General features: G+C 41.2%; 1 protein-coding gene across 1 annotated transcript; it reads left to right on the plus strand.

Annotated features, from left to right (window-relative positions):
• Nucleotides 1-2,567: 2,567 nt before the first annotated feature.
• cavin2a (caveolae associated protein 2a) lies at nt 2,568-22,417 on the plus strand. The gene is made up of 2 exons (XM_032567365.1): nt 2,568-3,211; nt 20,532-22,417. Exons 1-2 carry the CDS (start codon nt 2,666-2,668, stop codon nt 21,396-21,398), a joined length of 1,413 nt encoding a protein of 470 aa, XP_032423256.1. The 5' UTR covers nt 2,568-2,665; the 3' UTR covers nt 21,399-22,417.
• The last annotated feature ends 1,212 nt before the right edge of the window (nt 22,418-23,629 follow it).

Raw genomic sequence — 23,629 nt, forward strand, 5'->3', positions numbered from 1 at the left:
TATTTATTTGTACGTATTTATTTCTTTTGATCATTTTCATTTTAATGCTGTACTTACTTGTAATTTAACATTAAATGCAGCAACTATTTACTCTCCAGTATATAAACGGTTGGTTGCAGCTCATGACATGACGTCCAAACTCTTAGCTACTGGATATGCCGCTGCCCTATCTGGTTTCTAGTGGGTGTGGGCATGTTGGGAAGCTAACGAGTCGATTAGAACCATTGACGAGCTGCTGGAGGATAAAGGTAAGACGAGGGCTCACCTGAAATCACCAACTGTCGACTGGGAGAAATCCAGCAAGACAATTAAATGTGGATGCTCTTAAACACCCAGGTTCAACCATCCAAACAATAAACCAACCCAAACATGCAAACACCATTTTTTGCAAATGTTCCTCCAATCAAAATGTACACACAAAACAACCGTGAGGTATTGACTCTGGTGTTGGTTCGTGCTTCAGGTTTGAATAGAAGAAGGACGGAGTCGTTTTGCAGCAGTTTTGTACTATTGTCCCAAGGTGTGGCTCCTCTGTGTGTTTTAACCAGCACTTACAGGAAGCCTAATCCCAGTTTATGGGTGTGAATGTATTGATATTAGAGGAAACAATGCTTCTTTAACTTTAGCCAACCCAATGCAGATTTCATTGCCTGTGTGCTCTGATAACGGAGTCGTAGGTCGGATGTATCATTTTGTTTCTGTGAGAAAATCAATCCGTCAGATAAAAACACGCCTCGCAACATGCTGTGACTTCCACTCGGATTGCGACACATTCCTGCTTTATTTGCCCCTACAGCATGTGATCGCGTTACTATGAATAAAAGATTTACAGTGACAGAGGCGAAGATTGAGAAAGAGAGAGCAGGCAGGATGCCAGCCTGCAGATGAGCTCATGGTTGGAACAGGGATTTCCACATTTCCATGCCATGATACAGAACTGAACAAGAGAAACACACTCAGATAGACACCATAATCTGAGCCTGGAGGAGGAGGAGCAGGCAGGTACCAGGCGGCTTAAAGTCCCGTTGAGTCTTTGGAGAAAAAGCCTGAATGAGTTGTTGTTGAGCAGAAACTTCTGCGCTGTTTTTGTTCTGGACAGTCTGGGACAGTTTGGCTCGATGCGAACGAACAGCAGCCAGTGCTGTAAACAAAGGTAGCCCTCACTTTTATTTAACAGATGCAGTCAGGCATGCTCAATGTGGAATGGACACACAGCAGGCCGAAATGCAAGGAAGAGCTGACATTCACTCACTGTAGCTGTGAGTCGGCCCAGACTGAGCCGGCTGCGTCTGCCAGCTCACTGACAAAAAGCTAGCAGCGCTAACCCTAAAGCACTGACCATAAACATCAGTTCTGCTAATGCTGCAATGCTTTACCAACATGGTGTTTAGCAGAAGCTAATGCTAAAGCTCTAAGCCAATATAGCAATTAAAAGAAGCTGATGCTAAACTGCTATGCCGACATATTAATACCAATACCAGCATGGTATTTAGCAAAAGCAAATGCTAATGTTTTAAAACATTGTAGTTATTAGTGGAAGCTAATGCTATACCAACATGGTATTTACAGAAAGCTAATGCTAAAGAGCTACACTAATACAGTAATTAGAGGAAGCTAAAGCGGTATACCAACATGGTATCTGAGAGAAGCTAACGCTAAAGTGTTAAACCAACGAAGTAATAAGTAGAAGCTAATGCTAACGCGCCGCAATATACAGGGTGAATATAAACATCAAACTACTTGAAGAATCGTTATAGTCAAAGAACAAAACTTCAACATAGATGCTGAACTTTAATCAAATGAAAGTTTATAAAACTGTATGTGTGTAAATGTGTGTATGTGATTCTTCGGTCACAACTCTATGATGATGTATTAGGGCTGTTGTAGATGTTTTAAAAAGGCGTAGTCGGGGCGTGCTGTGGTGGTGCAGGGTTAGCACGCCCCACGTTTGGAGGCCTTAGTCCTCAACGCGGACGTCGCGGGTTCGACTCCCGGTCCCGACGGCCTTTGCTGCATGTCTTCCCCCCTCCGTCCTGTCTGCCTACTGTCGAAAAAATACGAGCCTCAAAAACTCTTCGGAGAAAAAGAAAAGGCGTAGTAAATATCCGCCAACAAACTAGAATCTTTCTGAGATTAATCTCAAAACTTTGGAGTTTTTTATCTTTAGGGGCTCAGAAATTATCTTGTTTTTCCTAGAAAAGTTCTGAGATTAATCTCAAAAGGTTTTAATTTTTTGGCAGAAATTTACTCTTTTTTTAATCTATCTACAATGACTCTAACACACCGTCTTGCATCTCCTATATCTATATTAGAAAAGTGACTGAAGAGCCGTTTGTGAGTCAAAAGAACCGGTTCTTTTAGGTGAGCCGATCCATGGAGCCAGGATCCCAAACGGAGCCGGACCTCCCATCAGTCGGTCTGGATTTCCTCTCCAGCAGCAGCAGGGCTCGGCCTGCTCGTCTCCCTTAGCAACGCGGCCCCTCCTTTCAGCCCGCAGGGGAGGTGTTTGAAAAAGGTCACGGCGTGTTTGTGCGTGTCAGAAAGGGGCGTGGAGGCCGAACCCACTCCAAGGAGCTCCTCAGCCCGCCTGCAGTCGCTGCGGAGCCCGGCAGAGTGACAGCAACCTCCCACCCCTCTGCAGAGGAACTGTTTGAGTTCAGGAGCCATGGAAGACGAAGGGTCCCACGCAGAGCCCGGCAGCGTGTCGGTCAGTGTATCTGGCAGCACCCACACCCTCCCACAGCTGCAGCCCGACAACACGGAGCTGCAGATCAGCCCGTCCTCCGCCCCCTGCTCCCCGACCCCCACCGGGACCCTGAAGCGGCTCAGCCTGCGGGGGCCCCTGAGCCCCGCCGCGGCCTCCGCGCCCTCCCCGCCCGGCCAGGTGAGCGCCATCACGGTGGTGGCGCTGCTGGACAAGCTGGTGAACATGATGGAGGCGGTGCAGGAGAACCAGCAGAGGATGGAGCAGCGGCAGTCCGACTTGGAGGGCGCCGTGCGGGTGGTGCAGGGCGACGTGGTGCGCCTCTCCAAGACCCACCTGTCCACCGCAAACAGCGTCAACAAGCTGCTGGAGCGCTCCCGCAAAGTCAACGGCAACGTGAAGGAGGTGAAGGAGCGTCTGGACAGGCAGGCGGTGCAGGTGAGGAAGCTGGAGGCCAACCACAACCACCTGCTGAAGAGGAACAATTTCAAAGTGCTCATCTTCCAGGTTAGTCGGTTTTAAAAAAGCTGCACCAAAACATTCAGTTTGCGCCATTTGAGAGGCAGAACCTGTGAAACTGCAGCAGGTTATTATGGAGGACTGCGGTTTCTGAGATCTATTTAAAACAGCAGACCTGGTGATTACTCCGATGGCAGCCAGGTTGTTGTTTCAGCCTGAGCTGTCATGATGAATCATGATGACACTGCTGGGAGTTTTGGTCAAACAGCTGCTTCAACTTTTATGAAATTTTAAAATTTTTTTACATGTTTGGTGAAACTGTCATCCTGTTGTGACAGATAATTAGTGAACAGATGGAGCTCCTCTGTCTTCTCTCAGTGCGAACTAGAAACAGCCAATCAGAGCCAGGAGGCGGGTCTTACTGCTGTCAATCATTACCACGACATAGTCTGTCATGAGCGCTAAGGCTAATTAGCTTCACCATACACTAGCAGCAAACATGAGAATGATTGACAGCGCTAAGACCCGCCTCCTGGCTCTGATTGGTTGTTTTTTCTTTAGATAGGAATAGTTGCTCCAAGAGGAAATGGGAAAAACAAATCTTGTCACAAATCGTCTCATAACAAACTGTTCTGACATTGAAACAATTTTAACAAATATGTTAAAAAAAAATTAACTTAAAAAAAAAGTTACATACTGCAGCTTTAAATGCAGAACCAAATATTTAAATAATCTGCTACTATAATGTGTGTTTTTTATTATATTTTATTTCTCAACCTGTTAAATTCTCTCATATTTTGGTCGATTGCCTTTGCTCATATTAGATCAATTTGTGAGACTCGTACATTTAGTACCTTTTTTCAAAACAATTTGATCAAATGTTTGTAAGGAAAGTCAGTTTATGACTTAATTTGAGTTCAGGACACAACAGTACAGGCTTTCAAATGGTTTCCACACATGATCCAGTTTTTAATCAGCTGCATTCATTCTGCAGCAGCAAACATCTGCAGAAACTAATTTTATAAAATTCTAGAGTTTATATTTACATTCTTACCAGTTTCATTGCGGTCGTGCCAAGATGGCGTCCACTATTAATGCACATTAAGGTATGTTTGGTGTTTGAACTGATAAAACTGGCAGCTGTAAGCATTTTTAGATGGAGTCTCAAGTATTTGGAGAGTTCTGCTATTTGTGGTTTGTTATGTTCCAGCATCTGGTCCAATGTTGGGTCAAACATTTGTACCTGTTTTTAATCGTGCTGTAGTAAAGTATGTGATTGTCAGCTCCAATCTGTTTTCAGTGGTTAAGGTTATAGACATGTTGTTTTAAACAGGCATGTTTTCCCCTATTAATGCAAAAAAAAAAAAAACTATACAAGATCTCTGAAATGGTTCATAAAAATTAAGTTATTGAGCATCCAGAGCTTGGCTAAAGCAGTCCTGGGTTCAAGATTTTCCCTCAAAACAACCACGTCTCATTGTTTTCTGCTGAAATCTCATGAATCAGATTTCAACTCATTCATGACGTTGAAGGACAGAGTCAGATCCGCTTGGTTGTGATTTCTTTTGGTTGTTGCAGAAGTAAAGTGGGAACAGTGTGTCGGTTTTCATTTTGAATGTAATCGATTTTTAAGGAAATCGTTCTTAAATTATAAAGAGTAACTTCAAAGCGATTTGGTTCTCGTTGGTACACATGTTGCTCTGTTTGAGTCCCATTTGCATTCCTATTTGCCTGGAGTCGTGGGTGTGTTCAGGATGTGTGCGTCCAGCTGCAAAGCTTCGCACATTTACGCCTGAAACTCGCCTGATGGGACCTCCGACCAACAACTGCAGAGGTGAACAACATGATCCCAGTATTCACAAGTTTTAGGGCCCAGCAACACCCACACACACACAGCTTGTCCCTGTGCTCCAGAAAAGAAGGGTGTGTCTGAGAACGGAGCTGCAGGAGATAATAGAGGATTGCTTTAGACGCTGACTCTGCCTGGATCTGCTTACAGGCTGCAGCAGGCGTTCACACACACTCCTGGGTTTAGACGGGATGTTCAGCTTCAGCTGTTTCCTTTCACCTGTGGAGGTAAAAGTCACTGATCTGGAAAAATAAATAAATAAAAATCCTAAAAAGTTCCTCTGGTCATTCAGTAGTCGCCACTAAAGCCATAAAACCTGATATAGGCCGGTTTACTAGGAGTCAGCGTCGGTTTTTATCCTGTTGAATGTGTGTGTGTGTCATGTAAAAGAAGGAGGGGGGCATTGTTGACTCAGGCAGAGCCACAGAGAGCTCTTTACCGCCGTTGTTATCTGGTTTCCCAGGTACTGAAGCTCTGTTGTTCAAATGCAGCAGGTGCCAAGAACCTTAACCTGTTTAAGCCGGTCTGCAGGTCTATCGGTTTTTCTCCTCTCTGGTTGTTTTTTAAGCTGCTCGGCCTCGGTTTAATTTCTGTGAGCCGAGCATGCGGTGTCTGCATACGGGTGCAGTAAGGCCAAGTACCTGCTGTTGCATGCATGCAGCAATGCCGTTTGATGGTCAGGTGTAAGCAGTTACTGCGGTTGCTATGCCCAAGGGGAGGGAGGATTGAAGGAACAGAGAGCAGCCCTGTGTTCCTTTCCTTTGTGTTCTTTACTCTAATTGGCATCCATCATTTTCTGCTGCCCCTAATGTCAGATTCTGCTTCCTCAGTTTAGCTTTTGCAGGGTTTCCACCAGAAAATTTGCTATGCCTGGTGGTAGGGGCGCTGCGGCAATCCACTAGCAACCCAACATAATTTTGTGTTAAAAATTTTAAAAGTTGCAAAAATTCAGAGGTGCAGCAGTTACTGCGGTTGTAAAAGAGCCTCACTGTGCCTGAGGGGAGGGAGGACTGATAGAATAGAGTGCAACTCTTTTTCTTTTTTCCTTTTTATTCTTGATTCTAATTGGCACCCATCATTTCCTGCTGCCCCTAACATCAGATTTTGCTTCCTCAATTTAGCTTTTGCTTTGATGTAGCTCAGTTTTTGCCCTCATCTTTTGTTCTACCACCTGTTCTGATTCCCTGCGAGCTTTGATAACACTTATCTGTTGCCAAACTCAAACCACAGAGGCCAGTGGACATCAGCGGAGGAGGGCGGGAGCGCTTCCTGATTGATCCCAAACAGTCGTGCTCCTGTATGCGACAGCTGAGGTGGAAACGGGGAGGTCCATATCCGCTCCAGTTGGACAAAGATGTCTCCCGCTCTGCTAAGTCACTAATGAGGTCTTAATTACTGCTGCGCTTTACTGGCTTGTTTACCTTATTGTGCTTTCCTGCCTCAGTCTGCATGAATTTCATTTCCTGCAACAGAAGTCATTTATTTTTGAGCCGATCATAACTTTTCCTGTCGCTGTTTATTTCTCAGAAGATCCAGGATGCCAGATTGCATTTAAGTAGAGCAGGAGGCTCGATTAGAAGTAAAAACCTCTTGGGAGGGAAAGTTCAGAGGTTTGCACTGACAGATAAAGCTCCTGTCATTGTTCTTGTTTGCTTTGTTACCAACCGTCATGATGCTTTGTGCATCAACACTTAATCAAAGGTTGTTGCTAAATCCAGCTTCAGAAGAAGGAAGTAAAGCCTGTTTTTCCCTCTTTGTTTAATCTTTTCACTCAAGTCAGCCTCGAATACAGAGGAAGAAACTCATAAATCCCATTCATTGTCTTTTAAGTAGTGGAGTTGAAAAAGCCTGTTGGTCAAACTTTTACTTGTCGCTGTTGGATTTAATGTCCTAACATGATGGTGAAGCATGTTTGGTTCCACAGTAGTTGCATTTTCTTCCAGAAAAGAAAACTTTTTAAACAAGTGATAAGAATGCTTCATTGGGTAGATTTACTCCTTAAAGGACGTTCAAAGGTTTGGTTCTCTGCCTCAAACTGAGGATATTCTGGTTTAGTCCATTTAAAACAAACTCTGGTTTGTTTTCGTCTCATTTGGGTCTGAATGAAAACAACCTTCTGGATGAGATGGTCTTGGTACGTTTCCAAATGAACTCTAGTGGTTAGTTTAGGTTGTGAATGTGGCTTTGCTCAGCTACCAGGTGACTGCTGCAAGCTTGAGCTTGAAAAAACCCCTCAAACCAGCAGAAAATGTAACCAGTCAATAAACTGAAGAAGTGATTCAGATCAAATGAAGGAACTGTAGGTGTGGGTTCTCTGTTAGAGGACTTTGATGTTGCCAAGTTTTGCACAAATTGATGCTGCAGCGTCTGCAGACTTCCAGGGTGAAATGGACTTCAAATGCAATCATGAAAATTTCTTCAATAGACATGAAGGTGACGGTTTTTCATTAGACAAGATTCAGATTTTCTTTCGAAGAAACTCGACTGTTTGAACTTTTTAATTGCACGTAACATAAAATAAAAAAGGTGCTCCAGATTCCTTCATAGATTAGTTTTAAATCCAACTCGTAATTAAAAGATTAAAACTTTATCCTCCCTTTTGCATCAAAGCATCACTCTCTAACCCTAACCGTTTACTCTGTTCGCTTGACGCATTTATAAACTAAAAAAGGTTAAAAAATAAAAAGATTAAACCAACCAGATTTCTCAGGATGTGACCTCCAGTTCAGTGATCATAGTAAAATTATTCTGCAGAACCTGTTTCTTCAATCTTCTTTGCTTTTAACTCAGAGTTTGATATTTTTCTTGTGAAAAGACAAAGATAGTGAAGTTTGGCCTTTAGGAGGATTTATAGTAATTTTCTCTTGCATCAGATTGGCGCCTTTGTACCTGTGAAGCTGAAATAGTTGTGTGGAAACAGTCTGTGCTGCTGCTGCGTGGTGCAGATGGTGCAGACGCTGTGTGGGAATCGGGTCCTCCTCCACAGGCTGCAGCAGGCTGCAGCAGGCTGCAGCAGGCTGCTGCAGGCTGCTGGCTGCAGGCTACAGCCTCCGTTTGTTTCATGTTCCTCATGGTGATATATAACTTGTTTCAGGGTGTTCACATGCTTCTAGTGACTTATTTTAGGTTGGGTTAAAATTGCAGATTTGATGTAAAAACAATAAGTTGTAAATGTGCCATCAGAGCAGAAAAAGTGAGTTTTCTGCACTTTTTTCTATACGTTTGTGTATTTTTAGCGGGAATAAACCTGTTCTCCTTGTTAAAGTGAGTTCTCAGCCTGTTAAGGCGTGCTCTCCAAATGAACAATGAAGTTTGTTTACGAACTACGTTCCTGCTCTGTTATCATTCTTTCTTTCCCTTTGGGGTTCATTCCTCGGATAATCCTCTGGGTTTACGGCACAACGCAGAGCTGAGGATAAATATAGAGAAGGAAAAATGATGAGCAGAGAAACAAAGAAAGGAAAAAAGAATATCTTGTATGAGCTGCATTTCTCTTGTGATGACAGCAGCATTAAGAGGAAAGGTTGAGGAAATTTGCAGACTGTATGCGTGCAGACGAGCCTTCCTGCATTCAGGTTTGACCAGTCGGCTCAACTGTTTCTGTCTTGGAGGCAAATGCAAGTTTATAGCTGCAGATTCTTCTAGTTACACTCCAGCTTGAATTACACAGAGAAGACCTGAGAATGTTACAGAGCCTGGGAGAACTTCCTCTGCAGACGTCCAACGTTTTGCAGTGAGGACTCCAGCTTTCTGAGAAGGAGCCGTTTTTTACATTTTAATTACAGTAGAAATGGGGATGCATTAACGCTGTGAAGCAGCTTGTTCCACCGGGAACAGAGCGTCTTTGTTTTGGGCGGCTCATAGTTTGCATGTCTCTGGTTTTAGCTCTGGTATTAACTCGTTAACGAGGCTGGTTGAACCCACGTCCGCACCCGTTTGCTCTCTTCTGGTTCACATCCAGTGTAATGGAAAATTTTATAATGTGCTCCTCACCATTCTCTTCTGCTTTAGGTTTTTCTACATGGTCTCATCATGAGATTGGTCAAGCTGCTCTCAGATTGACCTCTGCAGTGTCATGTAACAGCAGGAGCTTCTTGATCCTGGAGACTATCTAAGTGTTACTTCCCCAACCCAGAACTTTTCTGCCCTCATTAGCATGAAAGAACAACCCTCTTTCCTTAACAACAGACAAATGGTAAGACCATCTGTGTTGGTCTTGCCCACACAGATGGACAACAAGTCTCTCTTCTCTGACCAGAACCTATAAAAGCAGGGGTCTCAAACTCCAGTCCTCGAGGGCCGCAGTCCTGCAACTTTTAGATGTGTCTCTGCTGCACCACCTGAATAGAATAATTAGGTCATTAAGGTTCTGGAGAACTGATCTAGACAAGGAGGAGGTAATTAAACCATTTCATTCCAGTGTTTTGTACCTGTGGCACATCTAAAAACTGCAAGACTGCGGCCCTGGAGGCCTGGAGTTTGAGACCCCTGTATAAAAGGAGCCAGATCCACTGTTGGTCAGAGCAGACTGACTGACTGACTGACTGACTGACTGACTGACTGACTGACTGACTGACTCTTTATTTCTGTTCTCACCTTTCAAGGTTTTAATAAATTTCTTATTTCTTCTCATCCAAACTCTTGTTAAAGTTATTTTTTCCACAACACAAGTTAAATGTCAGCAGAAACAGAATTTAACAAACTAAAATAGTTGGCTTGATATCATATCATACAGTCATGCAAAATAAGTAAGTACACCTTCTTTTAATTCTTGGACATTCACATGATTGTGATTTTTACCAGGTTAAAAAATGCATTTAATTTGAAAGTCAAGTGAACAAAACATAAAACAGATTCAAAACCATCATTATTTATTAAAATAATATAATTAATACTGTTAAAATCTTATAAAAAAGTAAGTACACCCTTGCTAGGTTCCAGTAGATGGTTCTAATAGAGACCCGATTAAAACAGTTCATAGAATAAAAATGTCCTTTATTGTCCCACAGAGAGGAAAATAAGGAAGCAGCATGTAGGTTCACACAAATATAAAAAAGTTTTAACAAACAAATTAAAGAATAACATTCAGAAACATTCAAACTGAAACATACATCAGATATCTGCTGATCCAAGGAATGTGGAACTGAGGATCATCTTTATAAACTTTACAAAAGCTGCTTTATTAAAAATAAAATAACAATGTTCCCTGAAGAAGGTCATAAAATTATTAGGAAAAGTTTTTTAATGAGAGAAAAGCTTTGATAGTCATGAGCAGCAGGTCTGGGGATTCAGTTGTTGCTCAATCGTTTGAAATCCTGATGCAGAAAATAATTTAATGATGTGTTAAAATCTGAAGAATTAATAAAACCAAAATATAGCTTCATAAGACTCAACACGTCTCATTTTAAGTTTTTCTTGTGATCATAAAATTACTACTGAATTCTACTGATATAGCAACTTTTTCTGGTAATATTCTGACATTGTCATAGAACTTCATTCTTATAATACAAGAGTAAAGTAGTAATAATATAAGTTTATTTTCACATGACTTTTTCTCACATTATAATGTCTTCATTTTCATAATATGACTTTTTGTTGTACAACTTTATTCTTGTATTTTCACAATATTCCGACTTTATTTTTATTTGACGTTTTTATGGTATTATTCCAACTTTATTCTTGTAAATTACAAATTTATTCTCGTTTATCATGACTTTGTTGCACAATTTTATTCTATTATTCAGATTGTCTTTCTTTTAATATCATGACTTTGTTCTTGTAATCTTTTTCCCTACCTTAGTACTCCATCACCTTAGTACTCCATCACCTTAGTACTCCACCACCTTAGTACTCCACCACCTTAGTACTCCACCACCTTAGTACTCCACCACCTTAGTACTTATTTACAGTAGATGAAACTAAAAGATGTGGAAATACCAGCAGAAATGAGTCCCAGCTGCTGGAGGAAGGATCTGCCTTAACGCTGCTTTGTGCGCCTCGGACGCAGCAGTCTGTCACTGAAGGAGTTTTGTTTGTTTTGTTTGTAGCTTTAGAAAGTCAGAGCCGATTCAATGAGTTCATCCAAACACAAACATTGACAAACTTCCTGCTCAACTCTGAGTGTGAATCTCGTTCCTCTGATTGGTTCCCCGGAGCCTCGGCGTTCCTGTCAGGAAGGGAAACACAATCAGCTTTCTGCTGGTTTTCCTTTTACTTCCGTCTGAAACATTAAAAACGAACAATAATAACTTCCTGGACTTTTGCGGCGGCCATCTTGCCCTGAAGCCAAAAGCATTGTCCAACATTATCTCTGCTTTGCTCTTATCAAACAACGGTTGATATGAAAAAGAATGGGTCTGCACTGCGGCTTACTGACATATTGAACTGGAAATGTGGAGGAATGTCGACGCGGAACTCCGGAAAACGTTTTTCCATCATTCCTGACAAAGAAAAAGATTTTAAACCAGCTGTGAAACTTTTGTGACGCTGATCAGGAAGTTAAAGCGATAAAAACTCAAACAGCTGCAGCTCCACGTTACTCTGATGCCACAGAAAGTTAAACATCACGATCCGGATGTGTAAAATAATGGTTTGCTCCAAGATTACATCGCCATGGCGTCACCATGGCGACGGGCTTGAATAGGCCGCCGTGTTGCATGATGGCGACGCAGAAAGGCCGATGAACTCGCCAGTTTCCTCATTTCCAGAGACTCGGGGTCATTAACTGAGCAGGTCGCCGTTTCACGCCGTGACATCGTGACGTCGTGACGCCGTTTCACGTCGTGACATCGTGACGCCATGACATCATGACGCCGTGACATCGTAACGCCGTTTCACGTCGTGACATCGTGACGCCGTGACGTCGTGACGCCGTTTCATGTCGTGACATCGTGACACCGTGACGCCGTGACATCATGACGCCATGACATCGTAACGCCGTTTCACGTCGTGACATCGTGACGTCGTGACGCCGTGACATCGTGACGCCGTGACCTCACGAGTCTCTGGGAGGCGATTTGTCTCGTTTACAGTTTCAAGACTGAAGTTTCTGGTTTTCTTCACAAGCCGTCACTCAGAGCTGCTCTGTTAAGGAAAAAATTATTTGATTAATAATAAAACTTACAACAGAGCATTAGGACCACACTAAAAAAAATAAAAAATACGAGAATAAAATCAGGATGATACAAAAATAAAGTTGGAATAATGCAACTTTATCCTTGTAGTATTTTAACTTTATTTTATTAATAAAGTAATATTATGACTTTGTTTTTGTAATATTATGACATTTCTCTTGGAATATAACTTTATTCTCATTATTTTTGATGAAGTCTTAATTTTTTTATAACCAGGTTTTTATAATAACTAGAAAAAACAAGTTTTTTGAGCTACTGTTGTATTTTTTAAAACTCTGCTAAATATAATAAACACCGGAAAAAAAATGACCCAAGTCCTGAAAATAAATTTATATCCCTTTTTTTTACTTGATTTTGATTTTTTTTGCACACAAGTAATTTTGAAGCAGTGACCAAAAGTTTGCATACCCCTGAGCTATTAGAGAAATGGCGCCTGGTTCAGAACGTTTTGCATACATTGGAGCGTATTCCGTGTTTTACTGTATTTTTTCCTATTTTTCCGTGTTTTTCCGTGTTTTTCCCGTATTTTTAAAATATTTTTCCGTGTTTTTCCCGTGTTTTTTGTGTTTTTCCGTGTGCACGGAGCTTATCGTGTTTGTTCTGCTCCATAGACAAATCCCAGATTTCCACTTCCTTCCTGCTTCCTTCCCGTGTCCACAGATGGTTCTGGTCAAAATGTTTGCAGATGAGGGGAGATTTTCACGGTTGGTCTGGTTTCAGGAGGCGCTGCAGCCGTTGTTCCTGCTGAAGGTTCTGGTTGGAGCGTTGGATGACCCGGGTCGCGTTACAGACAGGCGGAGTCAGAGAGCGACTTACGGTGAAAGGAAAGAAAGATGTCCGCCCAGCCGTTCTTTCTGTTTCATTTAAAGCTTCCTGTCTGTCTGGTTCTTACTAAAAGGCAGCAAATAAAAACATCAACAGAAAGTTTATCTGTTTGGCTGCCTGAGCCGTAAAGTTTAAACTCGTGTGTAACGCAGATTATTTAGACACACGTGAAGTTTTAATTTCCTTATTGATTCTTTGATGCAGCTAAAGAAAACCCAAAACATAGAACCAATAAAAAATTTAACAGTTACAGTCCAACTATACTTTTAAATACGCTGGTGTGTGGTGGCTCATACTTTGTCCTTCCACTCAACTTTCTGGATACAGCTGTCTGTGAACAGCAGCTGGACATTTTGATTGATTTGATGTAAAACTTCAAAATCTGAAGAAAAAAAGCAACTAGAAATATGAAACTGTGGACTTGAATTAGTGAATTAAATGGTTGTTGGTCCAGTTTGAGATGGATCATGTATTTCTGAGTATGAACCTGAATTTCTGGACTTGTATACGCGGCAGCCAACTTGGATTTTGTGTTTTAGGGTTGAAACTTCCGATTGGACTCCGGACGTCCAGCCCAACGGCAGGAGTTGAGATTCATCGTTTTGATTTATGATTACAAACAAATTTTTGATTCGGTTACGTTTACAAAAAAAATCTTTGCCTTTAAATAATTGTTTGGTATTTCTTTATTTCTGTCCTTGTTTCTTTCATTCTTGATTACTTTCTCTCTTTTGCTCCTTTTTTCCTTATTTGTTTTGAATATGCTAAACTAATTTGTTACATAATATATTTGGTATCAGTTTAGAGCAGACTGGAGTTATTTTACAAAGTTTGATTTGGATTTGATCAGGTTTGATTATGTTCCAAACTAATTGATCAGTGATGGAAGCGAAGCGGCTGCTGTTGCTCTCCTTCCTTCACACACCTGCTCATTTAAAATAGATGTTTCAGCTGAAAACAGCTAAATTAAAGGTGTACAGTTACATGAATGGCCCTTTATCTGAAAGGTGAATCCACTGAGCCACACCCTGATGAGCGTCCGTTTACAAGCCAGCCATTAGATGCTAATTGTACCATGCAGCTGATAAACACCAGGTTGCGTAACCGCGCTGCTCTCTGCTGTCAGCCTGGATTATCGTTGTTTTTCTGCTCTCCTGAAAGAGTTTCTTTCTTTAAACAAAAGCCTGTGTCTGACAGACAAACTGCGTCGTCACTAATGAGTCCGTCCTCAGAGGATAATTGACGAGGTTCCCAGGAGAACATCAGAAAGCGAACAGTCGGTCCTGGGTCACGTGGTTCTGAGGAAAATGCTGTTTGTGGCGTTTCTTCCAAAACTATGGAAGGTCAAACTGGGGTCAAGTTCGTTTCTACAGTTTAGTTGTTTAAAAAGCTGAAAACGGGCTGAAGGAAAACCAGCAGGTTGTCTGCAGGAAGTCGACCTTTAAGTGGACGAAGTTTGGATTTGTTTGCCTAAAATAGAGTTTTAGAGCCACAGTATGAAAAATATTAATTACCAGAATAACATTGTAAAAACAAAAGAACAAAGTTCTACGGTACTTTATTCTCGTATTATTACAGTTTTATTTTCGGATTGTTAAGATTTATTCTTGGATTATTACGACTTTATTCTCGTAATGTCACTTTAATCTTGTATTACTGAGAATTTATTCTTGTATAGTTACAATTTAATACAGTAATACGACTTACTGTATTATTGCTACATTATTCTCATATTATTGTTACTTTATTGTCTTATTATTACGACTTTATTGAAGTATTTGTATGACTACATTCTTGTAATATTACAAATATCTTTGTATTACAATTTTATTCACGTATTATTCAGATTTATTCTACTATTGCAACTTTAATCTAGTATTATCATGACATTATTACTCCTTAATGCCCTAATACTCTATTGCAGTTTCAGTTTCTGCTCCCAGTAGCTTTTCTTCATGAACAAACCTGATCCAGTCAGAGTCCAACATGTCCGGACTGAGGTTCCCTCGACAGGCGGTTCCACCAGACACCGGTGAAGTTCTTATCATCCTTATGCAGGAAAGCAAAATAAACTGTTTCCCTCATAATAACCTGTTAGAGTGGAGCTGATTAAAACCAGTCCTGACTCACAGGCGGTTAAATTAATTTCATTTCCTTTATATTTGTGGATTGCTTGGATTGTTTCCAACGTTTTGTGTGAATTTCGTGTCAATAGAAAAATGTTTATTGAGGAAAAATCTGTTCAAATCTAATTTTATCCGCTGTATAAAAGGAGAAAAGCTGAAAACATAACATTCTCCTCCAGGCCAGTTTCCTGCTTTTTGTTTACAGCCTAAAAATATCCTGACTTTTAATTCTGTGACTGTTTGTTTTTGATGATTATCGGACGTTTCCGCTGTGTGGCTGGAGCTGCAATGTGTCCAACTGTAGAAAGAACAGATGGACAGATAGCTGCTGTCAAGGCCAATTAAAAGTTCTGTTTTCAAAAGTGTTTTAAAAATCTATTTCTAAAAGTATTTGCTTAATTTAAGGTTGTAGTGGATTCAAACAAAACAAAGACGTGAAGATGATGGAGGCTGATCAGGACAGCCTACAAAACATCTGGACTGAGAAAAACTGACTAGTTTTCACTGAAACAAATATAATCAACTACTGTTTACTAAATTAGCTTGAGCTAACACTTTTAGCACAAGTTAAGTCCATTAGCTAGCGCAAACACCATTAGCAGGATCCAATAACACAAACAGGAGCTAAAACATTAGCTAACATTAACACCTTTAATAGGATCTAACACCATTAGCTAAAGCTAACACATTGGCTAAAGCTAACACTATTAGCAGGATATAATACCATTGAGCCAACTAATGGTATTAGCAGGATCAATGCTAACACCATTTGTTTGAGCAACGAGAGCGAGGTTGATTAGCCAAAGAGCAGAAAGCCGCTCTTCTAACTAACTTCTAACTAATAGCACTAAATCACTATTAGTTAGCGCTAACTAACTAACACTAACATAGTTGGTTAGTTAGAACTAATGGAGCTAACAGTATTAGTTCTAACTAATGTTTAGCAATAACTTTTAGTTAGTGCTAACACCATTAGTACTAACTGACCATTAGTTAGTTAGTACTAACTAATGGTTTTAGTCAGTGTTGTATAAAGTACTGAAATCTCAGAGTCAAGTAAAAGTACAAGTACCTCTCCAAAATATGACTTTGGTAAAAGTCCAAGTCACTGACTGAAATGTTACTTGAGTTAAAGTCTTAAAGTATCTGAAACTTCTTGTACTTAAGTATGGAAATTACTGTAAAAATGGATGTACTCAAGTAATGTAATGAAAAGTACAAGTAAAAAGTAAAACAAGGCAAATGCAGTTTGAATGACATTTTTTATATTTTGGTAAACTTGTCAAATACACTTAAAATAATGTACACAACCAAGTGCAGGCAAAATTAAACCTGCTAATAGATATACCTGCAGGCATCATTTAGTTAAGAAAATTAGGTGCTTTACCTATAGCACAAGGTTAACTTAACCGGCTTTACAACTGAACCAGCTTCTTAGTAAACCCTCCAGGACAGAAATACAAAGTTTTTGTAAGCCTTAAGTTTTCCCTTCAAGTAAGGTCAGTGCTGAAAATGAGAAAAATAAATAGTACAGAAAATGCGGCCAACATGAAGAAAAAGATCTGTTACGATTACTCTACTTCACAAATCAGTGAATCAGTCAATGCTACAGTCAGTAGGTGGTGCACACAACTGGTCATTATGCAAAAGAAAAAAAGAATTGGGAGGGAAATGCAGCTTATTGGCATCTGTAAACCTGGTTTTGAACTTGCATGCCTTTCCTATATTCGTTAAATTTTGTCTAAATTGCTATTGCTATGGCTTCTGCCCCCCTTGAACAGAGGAGTCTAGGTAGCCTGCTACAGTCAACATTAGGCCTAAGCTAAATACACCACGTGTGGAACTGAAACAATGCCAAACAAAGTTCATTTATGGTCAAGATTTCACAATAGTTCCTAGTGACCAAGCTATAGTTACTGAAACAGGAGGATTATAACCATTTCATAAGACGTTACCTCGATGTGTTTCTTCAAGTTGGACGGGGAGTTTTTGTAAGATAGAATTTCCACATCTTTGGGCAGGAATAACATAAACTGCATGCGGTACGACGAATCTTTAACACCCACGAAAGAGTGTATTGTGTTTAAATAAGGCCATGGGCTCTCATCACCAGCTGGTGGTTCCCCTGGAGCCGTGTCCGACGTAGTTGCAGTCGTTGTGGTCTCCGTCTCCTCCTCCATGTGGCTGCTACTGATTGCGAGACTTGCTTTGTGTTTAATGGGAGAAGCGAAACAGGTGTATCCTATTGGTGGTGATGAACAAGACCAGGCAAGTAGGCTACCGACTTTGTTCGGTAGCCTACTTGCTACTTGCTAATCAGTAGGTGGGGTCAAAACACTTGCGTTTCTCTCTCTCGCTTTTTTGTAACGAGTAACTAAACCACACATTGAAAATGTATCGGAGTAAAAGTACGCAATTAAGTTCGGAAATATAGTGAAGTAAAAGTGAAAGTCATCAAAAATTTTCATACTCGAGGAAAGTATGAAGTACTCCAAAATATACTTAAGTAAAGTAGTGAAGTATTTTTACTTCGTTACTATACAACACTGGTTTTAGTCGGTACTAACACCAGAGTTGGTACTGTTAGCAGCATCTAACTCCATTAGCTAGAGCTAGAACTGAACTTACACTGTTAATTTACACTAAGACTATTAATTTTAGATAACACTTTTTGAAGGCTCTAAGTCTACTAGCTAAAGCTAACAGAATTAGCTAAGGCAAACACCATTAGCAGTATCTAAAACCATTATTAGGAGCTAGCACCATTAGTTAGCATTAACACCATTAGCTATAGCTAGCAATATCAGCAGGAGCTAATATGAAATCAAAACAATTTGAAAGATAATGAATGGTTGTTTAAAGTGAAAATGAAGCATTTTTACGTCTTTGTTACAAACCATTTTAATATATTTGAGAAAATGTTTTGAGCCTGATGCTAACCATAAACAGTTTGAGGAAAAAAATAAAATATTTGTGGGTTTTATCTGTTTTCGGGCAGATTTGGTCTGGCATTTGGAAGGGAGCCAATCGAGGAGTGCCATTTATTCTCCTTGATGCTGATTGGCTGTTCTTTCTGGAGCGGGAAAACGGAACACTGTTGTTGTTAGCTTCCAATGCTAACATAGTTTCCACTGTGTGTATTAATGCACATTAATGTATATTTGGTGTTTAGAACTACTATAAAAACATACGTAAGAGTATTTTTAGAGAAAAAAATCAAGTTTTTGTGGATTTCAACTGTTTTGGGGCAGCTGTGAATACCAAGAGAAAAAAAGATTTATTGGTTCAAACCCAGAAATTAATGTTCCAGGATGTTTTAGCTGGCTTGGTTCTTAAATTACAAAACAACATATCAGATTGGACCAGATTTTCTTTACATTGCTGGAGTTATCTGACTAAACCAGGTTTCCTCCTAAAGCTTTTATTGTTCTTTCTCCTGTTAATAACTCACGGCTGTTCTCCGGGTTTGGGTTGGCCCCATCTTCAGAACACACTGACAGATTTATTCTCTTTACCTGGGAGATATCTCACATGCCTGGCCCACACCGGAGCCTTGATTCATAGCTGGATTTTTTTTTTTTAGATCCGGCCAGGAGATACCAGCGCTTTAAAAACAGGACGCAGTGTGCGCGCGTTTTTATTTTTTAAATGTTTATAAGGTGCAGGTAAGAACAAACGTTGATGAATAAATGAGTCATCCTGGTCTGTAAACATGCTGGGAGTACTTTGGGATTGTCTCATGAGCTGCCAGGCATTCTTTGAAATGCAGGCATTCTTTCTGTCCGTCCATGCAGGTTGCATCACCTACCAGAGCGACGGGGAACGGGGTTAAAGTTTCGGTTCTTTCATTTTTCCCACCAAGCAGATGGATTTACTGTGAAGAAATAAAAACAGAAATGGTGTAGAGAGGCTGGGTTAAATGTTTCTGGAGGTTTGGAAAGTTCTTTTTAAATTCTGGATGAAGGAATTTCAGGAGAAAAAACGTCGGATCTGAAAGTTTGGTGAATTTCTGTGACGGTCAATTCCATGACTCAGGTTAAGGATTCTCCAGGCCTGGAAAAGACTGAAAAATAGATTCAGACTTTATCTTTTAACTAAGACATTCATCCATCTGTTCATCCATTCATGTGTTTTTTATTTCGTTTTTACTGTAAAATATTTCTATAATCTCTGTAACTTTCAGTCCTGATGGAAGTGAAATCCAGATTAAAGTTAAATTTTGTTTCCATTTAGTCTGACCTTTTATCCTGTGAGTCATGTGGCCGGTCTCACAGTCAACCAGCTGAATCGGTCAGTTAGTTAACCCAAACATGTGATGTGGACTATAAACCAGTGAAATTTACAATACAGCAGGTTTCTGAACCTCAGGTGATCCACCCACCGTTCGTTTATGAGCATTTCACATGTTCACTGGAGTATGTCAGTCGCTGGATCTGCACCGCCGCTCTTCCCTCGCTCCGACTCGGCCAGAGAAAGGAGTGGGAGCTCATAAATCCCCACTGGAGGAGAAGACTGTTGGTGCCTGCATGCTTCTGATTTCCTGATTGTGCACAGATGAGCAGGCAGCCGGTCAAATGGTGGATATGAAGCTCGTCTCTGTTTATGGTGTGTTTGTGCGATATAGAGACGTGTTGGAATCCTTCAAAAGAAACGAGTGAAATTTCTCAGAATTCAGGGGAAAGGCATGCAGAGACTGGTCTGTTCAGACCGAGCCTGGATGCCAAAGCATATTAAACACAAAGTCAACGTTTCTTAAGGCGGAGATTACCCGCCTTAAATATAGAGATATTCAACTTTACGTTCAAGGGATTTATGTACTGAAATGTAATATTTAAAGTAGGGGTGGGCATTGATCTATCATCTGGATAAGTTTCAGTTATTGATGGTAAATAAAACACACAACTGATGGCATGATCAGAAATGTTATTTTTGTTATATTCGCTTAAAAAACCTCCTGAATGTAACGTAGCAACCCCACCCGAGTTCTGCCCGTTACCTAGCAACCCGAGCTGAGCTCCAGCATGGTTGGTCAGCTGGTTTCACTGCTGTATGTGGTGTACAAGGGCTGCTGTTCTCCAGCAGCCCTTGTACACCGAGTTTTGTTACTGACTTATCATCCAGAAACCACCTGCTGCATTCTTGTTTTTTGTGTAGACGGTTCCACTTCTGCTTTTCAAAGATGTACATTTGTATAATTGTGCATCTGTTTGTGTGATTGTAAATGTTCAGCTGGAGCGAAGGCCAGCAGCATCTTATTTGGATTTAAAGTGACAGGATGCCCCTAAACAGCTCAAAATAGGCAGGACTCACCCGACTAAAAACTTAATTTTGTGTAAAAAACATGTTTTGTATCATCCATAAACCTATCCTAAGCTGTTCAAGGGAGCATAATCTATCTCCTTTAACATCCATCTCTTTCTTCTGTCCCCCAATAGGAAGACAATGAGATCCCTGCCAACGTGGTGGTCTCCCCCAAAACTCCCGTACCAAGCCAGTATGACGCAGAGTCCACCATCCAGCCGGCTCCGTCTATCACAGGATCTATTGAAGGCAGCCGCACTCAGGAAGAGATGCTCCAGAAGATCAGTCTGTCCTCAGACGACGACCCCGACCTGGCGTGCGCTGCGTCCCAACGAGACGAGGGCGACTCCCTGGAGTACGATGTCTCCCCCATCAAATTCGAAAGAAGGTCTGACCGGTTCAAACGCTCCAGTCTGAAGAAGGTCGACAGCCTAAAGAAGGTCTTCACACAAGCCAAGATCGGCGAGAAGGTAAACCAGATCACCTCCAAGATTGTTCCTCCAGAGAAGCGCGAGAAGATCAAGAAGAGCTTCACCCCGAGCCACTCCAAGTCTCCAACCGCCAGGGCCTCCTCCTTCAAGATTTCCCCAATGACCTTCAACGTAAAGAAGGTCAGAGATGGGGATGCGCCCGCTCAAGAAATAAATTCCCCTGTTGAAAAAACCCATGTGGATATCCCTGCGCTGACCGGTCTGGGTGGTAAGATTCCCTCAGGCGAGGTTCACATCCAGGAAGGGGTGATGAAGGAGGTGGTGGAGACCCTGAGTCCGACCACGACGGAAACCATCCAGGCAGAGGTGTCCGTCAACGGGAAGTCCTCCAGCGTTGAGGCGGAGATCAACGGCGAGGGTCTGGCTGGCCTGGCGGTTCCGGAGCACGACGAAGATGTTGGTGAGGATGAGGAGGAGGAAGAGGAGGATCAAGAGAAGCAGAAAAGCCCCGTTGAGGTGGCGGCTGAAGTCCAGATTACAGAAACGATCGCCGTGGAGCAAGTGTCTTAATGCCAATCGGCTGAAAGCATCAAGTCCGATTCTTCTTCTATTCGTCTTTGAGTTCCTAGGATTACAGAAGATCCAAACGTCGCTCCTGGCTGTCGGGTCGGGATCCACCGTAACTCACGGCCACATCACCAACATCTCCAGGGCGCTGGAGCAACCGTCTTCCTCCTGCAGGAGGTTCCTTGCTGAAAAACGGCCTCTTTTGTTCCCTGGAAAGTGAAAAAGAAAAACAGAACCTGCTGAGGCAGCGCGTTGCCAGGTTGTGCCGGAGCTGGAATGAGATGGGTTGTTTTTTTTCCTTTTCTTCCTCTTTGTAGGCTTGTTGAGGTTGTTTACTGGATTTCCAGATCCTACCCAACCGGTGAATCTGGTCGTCCACCGTCTTCTGTTACAACCGAGCAATTGTAAATCTGTTTTCCTCTTATTTTCTGATCTTATAACTGATTTAGAACACCATGTTGTAGTAATAGTATATTAATACTATCAAAACAAGAACAACTGTAAATTATTCCTATATGATGGGTGTGGGGAATACCTAAAAACTATTAAAAACATTAAAAATGTATATAAAGGGAGAGAATTGCTAAAGTTTGGTGGCAGTAACCTGGGATTTAATTTGACTACACTAAAGTCACAGTTCTATTTGTTTTAGGATTTTAGGGGAAGAAAGTTATGGAAAATGTTTCTTTACACGTCTTTTAAACAGAAAATAACTTCCTTTCACAAAATTATAGAAGGGTTTTGATTAAATACCTTTCTATAGTAACATATTACTGATGGTAATATGTCCATCAAAATAGATACATTTAACATTTATTTATATAAAAACTGTAAAAACCCAGCAAAACTTCGGACTTAATGTAATGCAAATTAAAACAACACTTGGAGAACTAACATTACACAAAAGCTTGGTGGCTTAATTAAAGGAGAACTATTTTGAAAAATCCAAATTTTGCATGTTTTTATTCTTCCGTTTGGGTTTCTACTGATTCTAAAACAATCCAACCCAGAAAACACCGAGAAAAACCAGAAAACACCCAGAGAAAAACTTACTGTCAGCTGTTTTCTGGCAGTAAGTTAAGATTTTTTGGTGCCTGGAAAAAGAGCCGCTTCACAAACCTCCCGATTGTTAAGCCACATTCCACGGGCATTCTGTCGTTACCTAGCAACCCCAGCCGAGTTCCGCCCGTTACCAAGCAACCTAAGCTGAGCGCCAGCTGGTTTTACCGCTGTATGGGCTGTACAATGGCTGCTGGAAGTAACAAGTGGTTGTTGTCGTCTCACCATACGGAAACCAGTTGCTGCATTCCTGTTGGTTGTGTGGGAGGCTCCACTTCTGCTTTTCAAAGATGTAAAATCCCATTACCCAAGAATGATTTTAAACAAAAACAGTAATGAATATGTTTTATCTCTCTCCCAGCCTGTTCAAGGAATCATAATAATGTTTGACCCCGTTGTTTTTCCGTATCTTTGCCACTTGCTGCTGCAGATCGCCTGGAATCTGAACTTTTCTTTGCTGACTGTCATCATTACCACCTCGGCCTTGCTTTGCTTTGGTGTGGATTCATTTTAATACAGATTTACATCTAAAACAGGATGATTATTGCTTCTGCGTATTAAATTTTCCACGCCTCATGCATCCTGCTGCGCTGCCTTCGACTTGCACAAGCTGGTCTGAGTAATTGCTCACCTGTATGGACGGATTCCAGTGGCTTTGCTGAGTAAAAACACACCAGGAATGTGTCTCCTGTTTAACTCTAATTGATTGCATCTTGTAGATCAAAGTTTTCCAAATGCATAAAAACAAAAGTTTACATTGAAATCATTTAAGTTTCTAACGGTAACTTACAGAGTTTGAGCGGCTGCCGGACGGTAGACGGGTCGAACTTGAGCAGATAAAAGCGGAGGAAAGCGTTCCCAGGTTTGACAGACGGCTTCTGCTTGGCGCACATTTCATCCTCCTGGCCTCCCAGTCTGAAACTGGTGGAGGTTCAGGGAGAACCACAGGTGTGCTGGAAACTGTGGGAAAGTTCTCCAGGTGCTGGAAGGGACCGTGAAGACGCCCTGGGTGATTTCAGGCAGGATTTTAAAAATGTTTTTCTGCATTGAGGCTTGCATTGAACCATGGGAATAGACATGTTTTTTATGGGATCAACGATCTGTTGCAGCTTGTCTTATAGGCACATAAACTGCTGATCCTGGATGGAATAAATCCCCCAAAAAACAATAAATTA

The sequence above is a fragment of the Xiphophorus hellerii genome, chromosome 7 (assembly GCF_003331165.1).
Source record: "Xiphophorus hellerii strain 12219 chromosome 7, Xiphophorus_hellerii-4.1, whole genome shotgun sequence".
NCBI classification, from domain to species: domain Eukaryota; kingdom Metazoa; phylum Chordata; class Actinopteri; order Cyprinodontiformes; family Poeciliidae; genus Xiphophorus; species Xiphophorus hellerii.

Bases quoted from the DNA above. Each gene is read 5' to 3' on its own strand.
- cavin2a (XM_032567365.1), top strand. From the start codon at position 2,666: ATGGAAGACGAAGGGTCCCACGCAGAGCCCGGCAGCGTGTCGGTCAGT. The intron at 3,212-20,531 runs GTTAGTCGGTTT...GTCCCCCAATAG, and splicing joins TCAAAGTGCTCATCTTCCAG to GAAGACAATGAGATCCCTGC.